The 13,263-nt window shown below is 44.5% G+C and overlaps 1 protein-coding gene across 1 annotated transcript in view; it reads right to left on the bottom strand.

Annotated features, from left to right (window-relative positions):
- The window catches only part of afg2a (AFG2 AAA ATPase homolog A), a 137,307-nt gene extending 124,472 nt beyond the window's left edge, over positions 1–12,835 (bottom strand). Inside the window, exons 1-10 of the mRNA XM_034092457.1 lie at positions 12,602–12,835; positions 11,538–11,662; positions 11,196–11,353; positions 9,972–10,030; positions 9,137–9,757; positions 8,709–8,838; positions 8,526–8,582; positions 7,389–7,512; positions 5,801–5,902; positions 3,764–3,917 (exon numbers count right to left, since the gene is read on the bottom strand). Coding sequence (XP_033948348.1) covers positions 3,764–3,917; positions 5,801–5,902; positions 7,389–7,512; positions 8,526–8,582; positions 8,709–8,838; positions 9,137–9,757; positions 9,972–10,030; positions 11,196–11,353; positions 11,538–11,662; positions 12,602–12,776 — 1,705 coding nt within the window. The 5' untranslated portion in view covers positions 12,777–12,835. The remainder of the gene's footprint in view (positions 1–3,763; positions 3,918–5,800; positions 5,903–7,388; positions 7,513–8,525; positions 8,583–8,708; positions 8,839–9,136; positions 9,758–9,971; positions 10,031–11,195; positions 11,354–11,537; positions 11,663–12,601) is intronic.
- Positions 12,836–13,263: the final 428 nt, after the last annotated feature.

Genomic DNA, 13,263 nt, shown 5'->3' on the forward strand with positions numbered 1-13,263 from the left:
ACATTCCTGTGTTCCTCTCCAGGTTCAACATCCTACCTTGGAGGGATCACAGCGTTCACCTGGATCCCCTCGCTCGGTGCACATGATGTGAAGCGCAGACCTTCTTCATCATTTGTGCGCTCAGCGGCGGCTTACGGGGGATTTGAGGAGCCCTGAATGAAACAGACTTTAATAGATCTCGAAGGAGTGTGCATTACATTACGTTCTAAACCGGCCGATCCGTGATCAACTGCATTCAGTTCTGATTATGTAACACATCTGTCGGCAAGAAGTCTGGAGGCTCCTTACTACTCGGAGAGGACAAACAAAACTTCCTGAATGACATCAAACTTTCCATGCAAAGAAAAGCCACTGCTTTCCTCCAGAGATGAAGCCATGGCTGAAGCGCTCTCAGATCTCTCAGCAGGTTGGGATGGTACTGCATGCAGGATGTGAAGCCCTACAGTCTGCTCGTGTGCGTGCATCACAAGTCTTTTTGTGCGCATGCTTCTCTGCAGCTGTGCAGGGGTTGTATCTATGTGCGTGACCCTGGTGTGTAGCAGCCGTCGCATTTATCACCCCCCCCCCCTATTATTCTTTTTCAGGAAGCGGAGCGTCGGAGCGCACGTTCCCCCAGCCGCTCATTGTTACCTGAGCAGCAGAAGGAAACAACTGCAGTTCCTACTCGACGTGTCAGTGTGCCTCTTCAGCTTCCTCTCCATGCAGGCAGAGGAGGAACAAACAGATATCAACTTCTGTGTGTATTGGTGTGTGTGTGTGTGTGTGTGTGTGTGTGTGTGTGTGTGTGTGTGTGTGTGTGTGTGTGTGTGTGTGTGTGTGTGTGTGTGTGTGTGTGTGTGTGTGTGTGTGTGTGTGTGTGTGTGTGTGTGTGTGTGTGTGTGTGTGTGTGTGTGTGTGTGTGTGTATGTGTGTGTGGCGGTGTATGTGTGTGTGGCGGTGTATGTGTGTGTGTGGCGGTGTGTGTATGTGTGTGTGTGTGTGTGTGTGTGTGTGTGTGTGTGGCGGTGTGTCTGTGCCTTTACCTTTACCCAGTGACAGCTGTGTGTGTGTGTGTGTGTGTGTGTGTGTGTGTGTGTGTGTGTGTGTGTGTGTGTGTGTGTGTGTGTGTGTGTGTGTGTGTGTGTGTGTGTGTGTGTGTGGCGGTGTATGTGTGTGTGGCGGTGTGGCTGTGTGTGTATGGCGGTGTGTGTGTGTGTGTGTGTGTGTGTGTGTGTGTGTGTGTGTGTGTGTGTGTGTGTGTGTGTGTGTGGCGGTGTGTCTGTGTGTGGCGGTGTGTGTGTCTGGCGGTGTGTGTGTGTGTGTGTGTGTGTGTGTGTGTGTGTGTGTGTGTGTGTGTGTGTGTGTGTGTGTGTGTGTGTGTGTGTGTGTGTGGCGGTGTGTGTGTCTGTGTGTGGCGGTGTGTCTGTGTGTGGCGGTGTGTGTGTGTGTGGCGGTGTGTGTGTGTGTGGCGGTGTGTGTGTGTGTGTGTGTGTGTGTGTGTGTGTGTGTGTGTGTGTGTGTGTGTGTGTGTGTGTGTGTGTGTGTGTGTGTGTGTGTGTGTGTGAGGCCATACACTGTGCGGTAGCATCAGGAGGTGATGCAGGTGGATCCGTACACATACGTCAATTTGAATATTATTAGTTATATGTAAATGTCCTGTCCACCAATCAGAGGAAACCCTAACGCCACGGTGGCAACGTGTATCGTCTGAAGTGCTGACCTCGCTTTGTCAGCCATTCAAACCAAGCAGCTACAAAGGTGCATCTTGGAGAGGTGCAGCTACATCCTGCTCCCCTCGGCAACAAGCCAAATGTAAAGTTATAGTTTCTGAAGCGCAATGCAACGGGAGAAGAACGGGGTAAATGTTAAGGGGTACATGAAGCTTGGCATGATACAAGTAAAGCAAACGGTGACATATCTTAAGCTTGCATTAACCAAAGCCTGCCGACCCAACACTATTGTAACTTTAAGACGAGGGAACAGGATGTGAACGATTAGCGTCTTATCCTCGAGAGGAAAATGCATCATTTAGTAAGTTCAGTTTAGTTACTAGTCACAGTATTGTTAAACTGAGCATTACTGCTGTTGTATGCCACGTGTTATTTAATGAATAGGTTTGTAGTATGAACACTGAAAGCTCCACTACCCGTCCTGATGAGAGTGGGAAGTACGAACACGTCTTTTTTATTATGTTGTTTTAATTGTTTTTTGTTGTTTTGTTTCACCCTTTTTAATTTTTTATTTTGTAGCACTTTGAGTTTTGTTTACGCAAATGAAAAGTGCGCTTATAAATAAAATATATTATTATTACCTCCATGTTCCTTTGACTAATCTCAAGCTAACAGTCAAGCTTGTTTCTTTAGCAGAGGCACGTAGCGTAACATAAATAGAGTATACACTTTCTTTTAAACCACTTTAAAACGTGTTCTGATATATCGTTCATCTAAAGATAGTCTTTATTCATGGTATGTAAATGTTTCTAAAGGCTGTGGTAATATAGCGAAGATAGTACACTAAATGGCTAGGTTAACGATTAGGTGTTCGACTGCTAATGCTAATATCCTAGAAAGAATAAAACCAGACTACAAGCACGCTGCATTCCAAGTGGACGCCCACTCTGAAGCCTCTGAAGCCGTGTTTGTATTCCATTTCAGATTTCTCTCCTCAGTTAGTATTTCACCTGTGCTTCATGTCCACGCCGAACGAGCCGACAGAAAGAAACAAAGCATTAAAGGCGATCTGATTCTGCTCGTTCTCCCGCGGCGTGCTTGCGAGGGCCGGTGTTTGTTTAGTGATTTGGGTTTGGAGGCCTTTGAGGGAAGGGAGGGAAGTGAATCAGGGTTTGGGGGAGGCTGTCGTCTCCCTCCGGGGCGCGGGGAGGTTTCTCAGAAAACACTGCCAGTCACGTCTGGCCCTTTGCGGACGGTAAATCACGCTCTCCGCCGGAGCGCCTCCGCACAGCAGCCTCCTCAGCTGGAAATGCAATATGCCACGTACCGAAGGCCTGAGACCACCCAGGAGGCGCACGGGGTCACACGCAGAAAGACTAATGTGCGTGTGCTCGTTCAATCCCACACACACCCACAAGCGAGCACATTCAGATACACGCATACGTTATATACGCTCAGGGTGTGAGGTGGATCGGTTTGTGGCATCAGGGGTGAGGGGGCAAAGTGGTGGTTTCAGTGGTTTCTCTCACTGGGATCTGAACACCCCAGAAACACACAACTTCCTCTGTGGCAAAGATCAAAGAATGGCTGACCTTCTGTGAAGCAGGCATGTCGGACTCTCCGAGAAAACATCGAAAATACTGTTAAAAACTAATTTAGGAAGGGATAGGTCACTAGGGATTGTGGTTTGGGTTAAAAGCAGAGGTTGAGTCAGATGTACCTAAAGCTCAATAACAAACTGTAGTCAAACCGAATCACTAAAAGACGATGAGCCTCTTCGGGGCAGCTGGCATGTGCGGCTTTGTTTTGGTTTCCTAAATGATGTTGGTTTCCGGAAGAGGAAAATCATTAAAAAGAACAGAACTGGTCAAAGTAGCTGTTCTTGGTTGGTGCGGTGTTTTTATGATATGGATGTTTGGACTTTCTCCGGATCTACAGCTGCATTTGTGGGAAGAGATATGTTTGCCTTTGCAGGACGTGGTGTACATCATGAAGAGAGAGGACACAAGGTGGCAGACCACATTCAGGCGGCCATAAAGGTGCCAGGACAGGGAAACATGTTTTTTCCTCAGCATTTTGACTTCCTGTATGACAGTAGGAGAGTGTTTACTTGCCTGCTTCTTTGCTAACAGCTGCGAGGTCCGCTCCTACGTATCCGTGGGCAGCGTCGGCCAGCTGCGTCACCTCCTCGCTGGTGGCGTTGCACGGCACGGAGCTCAGCTGCTTCTGCAGAATATCTGCACGCTCGGCAGCAGTAGGAACTCCCACCTGCCATTGTGAAATGAATAGAACAAGACATTGTATTACAGACATTGGTATTCAAACTGAAATTGTAGTGGTACTCAATATGAACCCTGAGGAACCCCAAACCATTAATGAATGGAGTACAGCACTTCTCAGAGCTTTACAGAGACATCTTCAGTAGGTCTGATTGTTAATTTCATATTGTGAAAAAGCAAACTGTTGCTTTTACTATTTATTTTCACCAGATGAATTCACTATAAACAAACAGTAGGGTGTTAAAGGTCACCTATTATGCAAAATCCACTTCTTCATGTCTCTTCTACATCAACATGTGTCCCCTCTTCTTCATGTCTCTTCTTCGTCAACATGTGTCCCCTCTTCTTCATGTCTCTTCTACATCAACATGTGTCCCCTCTTCTCCATGTCTCTTCTACATCAACATGTGTCCCCTCTTCTTCATGTCTCTTCTACATCAACATGTGTCCCCTCTTCTTCATGTCTCTTCTTCGTCAACATGTGTCCCCTCTTCTCCATGTCTCTTCTACATCAACATGTGTCCCCTCTTCTTCATGTCTCTTCTTCGTCAACATGTGTCCCCTCTTCTTCATGTCTCTTCTACATCAACATGTGTCCCCTCTTCTCCATGTCTCTTCTACATCAACATGTGTCCCCTCTTCTTCATGTCTCTTCTACATCAACATGTGTCCCCTCTTCTTCATGTCTCTTCTACATCAACATGTGTCCCCTCTGTGGAAAGAGACTCTGAAAGTCTCAGGAACAAAGATTCTCTCTCTTTTTGATCCATTTCTATAAAAACCTGTCTGAAAATGAGCTGATCAGATTTTGGCCACTTTGTGATGTCATAACGATGTGTTGTCTTGTGTAACCATTAGCCAATCAGCAACCAAGGTAACCCCCCCCCCCCCTTATCACCTGAATCTCCTCCTAGAGCACCATTGCGTTAATAGCCGCGTTCACACTGCAGTACTTTTCCCACAAAGGTTCATGCGAACTTAGTTCATGCGAACTCTTTAGTTCGCATGAACTAAGTACAGATCGTGTTCACACCAGAAAAAGTCCCTGGGGGAGGATTAGGCAAATGAAGCCGCTGACGTCACTTCTTCTTCTTCTGCTTTGGGTTTACTGGCAGGCCGCAACCCACTTCACGGCGTATACTGCCGCCCAAAGTCCCCGGCCGGAAGTCCCCGGAGTTGGGGAAGGCTTCAGTAGAAGCTGTTTTATTTTGTGTTGCCATAAGTTAGTCTCTCTGCGTTTTTGCGCTGGGCTAATGCTAATGCTAATAATGCTAATGCGAGGATAATAAAATGGCGGCTTCACAAAACTTTTTGGGAGTTTTACGGGGCGTGGTTTGCAATCCGCCCAGCCAATCAGGAATATAGCTCTTTTCTCAAAAAAGAGCCGCTCGAAAGTCCCTACTTTCTAGCAGGGACTTTCGAGGGGGTAAAAAGGTTCGCATGAACTACTTTTAGTACCGGCTCTTTTTGGTGTGACCGCGATCATGAACTAAGTTCACATGAACCTTTGTGGGAAAAGTACCGCAGTGTGAACGCGGCTTTTTTTGTAACCAAATGTCTCTCAGAGGGGCGTGGGGAGGGGCTCCTTATTTTCATCTAAAGTAACAGACAGAGAATCAGCACTTTGGAAACAGGGCTGAAACAGAGGGGATTATGGGTAATGCTGCAATGATCTGTTTGGTGTTTGGAGCCAATCACTTCAGAGACATGTTCTGTATATATCTGTGACCTGTAATATATTGATGAAAAACAGTATAATAGGCGACTTTAAATGAGCACACGAGGCTAGTTGTGGGTTATAACTGAAGATTAAGCTACATTTGCAATACAGGACAGTCTTTTGATTCCCCCACAGGCTGTGGTTTTACGCACCTCCAGCTCCTTGTCGAAGCGTCCTGGGCGGCGCAGGGCGGGGTCGATGGCATGGGGCCGGTTTGTGGCCCCCAGAACTATCAGCTGACCTGAGTGACCCTCCTACAAGGACAGGAAACAGATCACAAATCAGTTTTGTCCTAGACAATGTGACGTTGGGCTGCGCATTCCTTAAGACAAAGCACAACAAACAGTGCATTACTCTTTGAGGCATCAGGGTTAGTTTCCCAAGACATTTAACAAAACCATACAGCTAGGAATCTCCCGGTAAACTTGTATTTACTGTAACCGTGAATATTGATACGGTGGTAGATTCATTCATACATTCAGGTGTGCTTGTCCACTCAAAAAGCTTTGGTAGCGCTCAGACTTGTTTAAACACCATCAAAAGTGTTATGAAACAGATGATGGATGCGGTCTGATATATTTCACACAAACACTGCTGAGATATACACCAGGACATGACGTCGCAGCTTGGAGTCATCGATATCGACTGTCGAGCTAAGAGAAACCGCCTTAGGTCTAACTTGATGACCGAGCACGTGTGGCTTCATCCAGTCGATGTCCATAAGCACAGCCTCAGAGAATATCTGCCCGCGGCCCGATGCTAAACCTGTGTTTCTCGGGGTGGTCTGCGTGTGAGAAATATGTGCTCCACCTTTCGACACCGCGGGGAGAACTGAAACAAAAATAAATTACAGTGCGAGAAAGAATGCAGAGGAGCAGGAAGTGCGTTATCCACATTCCCAAAACCAATCGGTGCTGGTGACCTGTGTGTGTGGTTGTGTATATATGCATGTGTGTATGTGTGCGTGTGTGCATGCGTGTGTGTGTGTGTGTATATATGCATGTGTGTATGTGTGCGTATGTGTATGTGTGTGTATGTGTGTGTGTGTATATGCATGTGTGTATGTGGGTGTGTGCATGCATGTGCGTGTGTGTGTGTGTGTGTGTGTGTGTGTGTGTGTGTGGGGAACCATCTTTTTTCTCATCATCAGGCTCTGACAGAGCGCTTGGAGGACTAACACCACCCCAGAGGATCACCCCACAGTGTGTGAACAGTGTGTGAACAGTGTGTGAACAGTGTGTGAACAGCGTGTGAAGGCCGGCCAGCAGGCGGAGCGGCTTCTGCCTGACGGTCTGCGTTTCCACTGAGAGCATGTCCTGACAGACAGTCTGCTCGGAGCGCTGGCTTCTTCAGTCACAGAACGAGCTGTGGTCAACGTGAAGGCTAAAGGCTAAAGGCTATAACACTGGCTGAAGCAGACAAACAGAAACACGTAGAAGGAAGTGGCCATCACTACTTGGTGTAACGTAAATGTTAAGTGGAAACAAGTTTAGGTTTAGGTTTACCGTTTAGGTGGGAGGTGCAGCTTTAAATGGAGCGATGAAAAGAAATATCCAAAGAAAGACACTTTTAAACAATGTCGCAGCATTGTACTTTCGGAGCATGAAGCTCGTTTCATAATCTGAATGGACTGAACATGTCGTAACTCAAATATGGATTTTTATTTTTAAGATCTCACGGGAGTGCAGGGCTCATCAAAAATAAGTGGTCAATCGCTGGAGGGTCAAAAAGGAAACTCACTGAACCAATCCCGTCCATCAGAGTCAGCAGAGAAGCAACGACTCGCTTCTCCACCTCGTTCTGCGCCCCGTCTCTCTTCGGGCACAGGGCGTCCAGCTCATCGATGAAGATTATCGCAGGTCGTCTGGAAATCAAATGCAAATGTGAGAAAAGCCGCCAACAAGCTGATCATGAAGACTTTACTTTGGTGCAGAGCTTTGACTCATAAATCAAATGTCTTCATTAGGTAACACTTTACAATATGACTACCCTTATAGAGGGTTCACGAATAGTTTGTCATCATTTTATTAATTAAGTTGTGTACACTTTATAAATCCTTAATAAGCTTTTATAAGTCATGAGATAAACAGAACTGTGAGCGGTTGCTTGCCAAATAGTGAGCCCTCATGTATCTGTCCTGCTAAGCCTTATTAGACATGGTAGTAACTCATTCATAAAAGGTGATTTGTTTCACACTATACATTTTAGTAACTCGTAAATAAATGGTCATAAGAGATGCCAATAAACATCAAGATGGATGGGGGGGAATCAACTCAGTGAGCAACAGATACCAAGGATGCTAGCTGATGAAGGAGACGAAGTAAGCTAGGTAGCCAATATAGGGCTTAGCAGTACAGACAAATGTGGGCTCTCTATTCGGCAAGATGTCTTATATTGGCTACCTAGCTTACTTCGTCTTCTTCATCAGCCAGCATCCTTGGTATCTGTTGCTCACCGAGTTGATTCTCGCTAAGTAGCCACTATAAGGCTTAGTCATCTTGCCAAATAGTGAGCCTGTGGTGATGTTAGAAAACTATGTTAGAACTGGTTTATAAATGGTTCTTAATGATTAATAAAGTGTTTACAACCTAATTATAAACCCTTTATCAATCCTTTATCAGGGTAGTCTTATTGTAAAGTGGTACCGTTTATTATTGGTGTACAACGGCAGTTAATATACGGTAAGTATTGTGGCTTAATTTGCTACTTTATTGCACAAGAGAAATGATTCCTCGATCAGTGGTGTTACAAGTGGTTCATTTCTTACGATACAAAAGAAACGCGTTTAAAGACAGCGGTGAACAAAAAGAAAGCATCAGGGTGGTTGGTATAGAAACACACTATGATAGAGGTAATGATGGGATTAGCCGTTTGTACCTCTGAGACGCCTCGGTGAATATCTGCCTGAGCCGTGCCTCCGTTTCACCATAAAATCTGCGAAGACATGAAACAACATCAGTATTGAACCTGGAGGACGGTACAGTTCCATCCCTTTGGACCATGTGCACAGTGCATTACAATTCAAATCCATTCAGTGATACTTGAGCAATTTCACCGTACTTGCTAACAATTTCAGGGCCGTTGATGACCGTCATGTGAGCTCCAATCTCATTGGCTATGGCTCGTGCAATCATAGTCTTCCCGGTGCCTGGGGGACCGTACAGTAAGACTCCCCGGGGAGGTGGGATACCTGCAGAGAAAACAGCCTGCAATTAAATCTTGTTTTAAGTTAAAGTAAGACCCGGTTGAAATCCTGCTTTACCGAAGATATTCTATTTTTCAGAGCTATTGTCATATTTGTATTCCACTTACTTTTTTGTACATTTCCTTTTTTTTCATTAATCTATACTTTCTCCTTTTTACAAATGATTCCTTTTATTGTGATCATGCATGCACCATTTTAAGTTTGAAAATGTCCTCATGATACACCAAAGCAAACTCCTTGTATGAACGCACTTTAAACCAGATGCTGATTCTGAAACACGTACCATATTTGGAGAATAACTCTGGATGTTTCAGAGGAAGCTCGATGGTCTCTCTGATGACGTCCAGCTGGCTGCTGAGCCCTCCAATCATGCAGTATTTGACCTTTGACCTTTGAGCTTCAGCGTCCGGGTCCTCCTGCCCCGCTCGGTCTCTGAAGCTGACTTTAGTAGAGCAGGAGAGGCAGTAGAAGGTGTCCGAACTCTGAGCTCCACCAGGGGGAGCTGTGGGGACACTATCGGCCTGCTGTGAGCTCTCCCCCTCTGCAGGAGAGTCATGGGAGGACGGGGTGCAGGGAGCAGTGGGGGGGGAGAGGTGGGGGAGGTGGGCAGGTCGTCGTGGGGTGCTGGCTGCAGGACCCGACTCTCCATTTGAGCTCGGGGCCCCGTCAGAGCCGAGATCGTCCACAGTGAGCAGGCTGAGCTGCAGGGAGAGGTCGGCTGAGGTGGAGTCCAGCACTGAGTCCATCACGGAGGACTCCTCTGGGTCAGGGGGGGGTCCTGAGGGGGGAGATGGTCTGTGGAGGGAGACTCCATCCTCCCCTCTTACGGTCTCCACCCGGAGATTGCATGAACGGCCGAAGTAGGTCAAGGGGATGACATTTCCTGGCAGGAGGATGTTCCCAACTGGGACAAGACGGACAAACCAGGAGAGTTATTTCACCCAAAAGAAACTGAACGTAGACAGCAATTCAAAACCAGGACACAATATTCATTTTTCGCCAAATTGGGAAAATGTACAGGTTTCATCGCCTAACGTCAAAATTCAGAATCAAATTGTAGGTTCCCAATGACTTACGACATATCACAAATCACGTAATAGTGTGAAAAAGAGACTTACCCAGAGACCTCAGTAAGAAGTTCTTGAACTCATCTGTCTCGAGTGTCTCATCTTTTGACCTGAAAGAAAGTTATAGGCATGTGAGAATTAACAATAATAAAGTAAAGACATTTGTAATAATTTTAACCTTTAAAAATTAAAGATTATAAAACGATAAAAATAAATATGTCATGTCATGTTAAATAAAAACAGATTTGTGTGGATGAAGAGTGTCCGGACAATACTAATTATTATTATTTGAAAGTTTTGCTTTTGAACTGCAGTTAGGACATTTCCCCAGCAGGTGGCAGCATTTACCTGAGATGCTCAACATAAAGCTGTGTGATACAAACTAAAGGCATTTTCAGAGGTATGGAATTATGGTTGATACTCTGGTACATTATTACAATGACGTATTAACACAGAACTTATTCAGCCATTTGTATTGTGATTTGAAATGGGCTTAAATTACACTTTCATAAATACAATAGATAATGCAGCATTATGATTTGTGCATATGTATGGAAGCCCATTTCCGCCACTTATGAGATAAAACAAGTTGAAATTATGAGATAAAAAGTCATTTATCAAGAAGTGCACATCCACTGATTGCAATTCCAAATGGCTTAAGCTTGTCATAACCATCAAAGTGCCATACATAGTTTGGACTACAGCTGTGGTAGATGCGCCTTCGCAGTCTGTTTCTTGACACCAGATCAACACCTTCACCACCCAATAACTGTAGCAGTATTCACACTGTTTCTCTGTCAGTCGCAATTCCATATAACCAACATTTTTGGTGCATCCATCTGTAACCATGACACTGACCAGATGTTTCCAGTTGCTGTTCAATGAAGGTTGCCACCTCAGCCACATCGGTTTTACAACTCCATGTGAATGAGCAAGCAAATTAAGTATTTCATCTGTTGTAAATCCACGTTTAAAGTAGTCCTCAATGTTCGCACAATCCATTTCCGTATCAAGATAAATAGGAGAACTCGAGCCAAAGAGCTGCTGGATTGTCTGTTGTGACAAAGTATCTCATAATGACTTTTTATCTCATTATTTCGACTTTCCTATCTCATAATATAGTTGTTTGAAGTAGTGTTGTAAAAGACTGCATTAGTATTATTAGATAAGTGTGAGGATAAAATACCTATAATGTTGTATAATTAAGTCTAGTGTGAACATGACATTTTTAATATCATGTGTATTTTAGGTCAGTGAGAGCCAGGTGCAGGTTACCTGTTGGAGAGAACCACCTCCACAGCCTGAAGCACAGGACCGGTGACGGGGTGCAGCATCACCTCTCCTCCTGGCTTCACCCGGAGGTTATTCTGAGCACATTTCTGAAGACCAACTTTCCCACTAGGAAACGTGGCAACCGGCCATCCTAAACACACCTGGAAGGCAGAAGAAGAGAGACACATAATAGCAACATCATTCACACACACAAGTCAAAAGGTCAGAAATAAGAAGGCCTGAAGGCGTGCCAAACTGCATTACCCATGTAACATGTTAGTCAGTGGATTTTAAAGATACAATTGTTCACAAATATCTGATATAGAAACGGATGAGAGGAGAGACCTCTTGCTGTCCGGTGGGACTCGTCAGCAGGACCGGCCTCCCGATGCAAACACCGGCTGACTTCATTGAGTTCAGGCTGAGTTGGACTAAAGTCGATCTGCAACTCGTGGGTGTTTTGTCATCAGCTGGGAGGAAAGATAACAAATATATAAAGTAAATAACACAAATAAAAGTAAGACATTCAAACGTAATTCATACAAACTAAAGCACTAGTTACTGCTCTGACAATGGTGAAGAAAATGTTTGACTAGCATTTGAGTTGTGGTCTTGCAGACAAGAAACAACCTATGTTGTGGGTGAAGGGTTTAGAGATTCATTCGTTGTTGTCTGTAAGCAGCGGGACAATTCGCTTGAGTAGAGATGTCAACAACTTTTAAGAACCTAACGATTGGCTGTATTCATCCCCCCTTTTCATACTTGCCAAAGGGGGATTTACCTAATAGCCTATAGGCAGGGGAAGACCAAATAAAGTCCCCTTTTGTACAGAAATGAGAAGTTTGATTTGTGTAGTCTTATATGTATGACACAACCTTGACACTGACAGCATTCCTTTGCTGATAAAAAATACACACAGAGGGTATTGGTGCAGTGGGTTGTGCGTTGGTGTTCGGATCAGTGGGTCAGGTTCAAACCCCACTGCAGTCAGCATGTCTGGGCAAGGCACTTCACCCCACATTGCTCCTGTGGGGATTGTCCACAGTACTGAATATGTAAGTCGCTTTGGATAAAAGCGACTACATGTAATGTAATGTATTTCATCCTAGAAAGACTTGGAAGAAACATGACTATGTCACTAAATATGCATGCAAACACTCAAATATCCCCAAACCTGAAAGCCGGTGTGGCCTCAGTAGTGTCTCATTTTAAACCAATCTGCTTGAGCTAACACTCAGAAACATGTCATGTTACAGTTAAACAGCATCAGCATCTCTGAAGGCAACAGGGACCATAGCGGTCCTTTATCTGCAGATTGTTAACCTGCTGATGCATTCACACATGCTAACGTTTCACCTTTATCAAACTACTATTGAACTCTTGTCTTTGTTTAAGCCCAGGTGTCTTACCTTTATCAATGAAATCGTTGACAATGAATGAGTAGCAGTTCAAACTTTTGCAGCTTCCTCCATCGCTGCGGGATGTCTGCAGGCTGGAGGAGTCATTGGACCCCTCGTGCAGTAGCAGGGAGCTGTCCCCCTCACTCAATCTTTTAGATTTGCTTTTATTTTTCTTTGAAGACATTTTAATATTGGAAAGATCCCCCACGTGAGCACACCGACATGTGTAAACACCGACCGCTGCTGTAAACTTCCTGGTTAGAGTTTAGTCCCGCCTTCTTTTACCGTAAACACCCGAAATGCACCTTTGACTAAACATTTGACTTTTTATTTATTGGATTGTAACGTGAAAGTACGAGATTTAATAACAAAATCAGGGATTTTCCCCCTTTAAACCTTGGTTTGTATTGGTTAAATTAACTACAAGATCTTGAAACTAAAAAAAAAGTTGTGCCATATTCAATAGATTTTTTAAATAATGTAAGGTTGTATTTGTTGCCAATAAGTATAAACACGTTATTCAATTTGTTTAAATCTATAACATACATTATACAGATGCAGTCTTTCATTCGGCATATATAAAAAAAACGTGTTTCCGAGTTTTAAAAAAAGAATGAAACCAAAGAAGTAATGCCAAATTCAATAGAAAAATCATGTAATTTAAAGGTTTA

This window comes from Pseudochaenichthys georgianus, chromosome 10 (assembly GCF_902827115.2).
Source record: "Pseudochaenichthys georgianus chromosome 10, fPseGeo1.2, whole genome shotgun sequence".
Lineage (NCBI taxonomy): Eukaryota > Metazoa > Chordata > Actinopteri > Perciformes > Channichthyidae > Pseudochaenichthys > Pseudochaenichthys georgianus.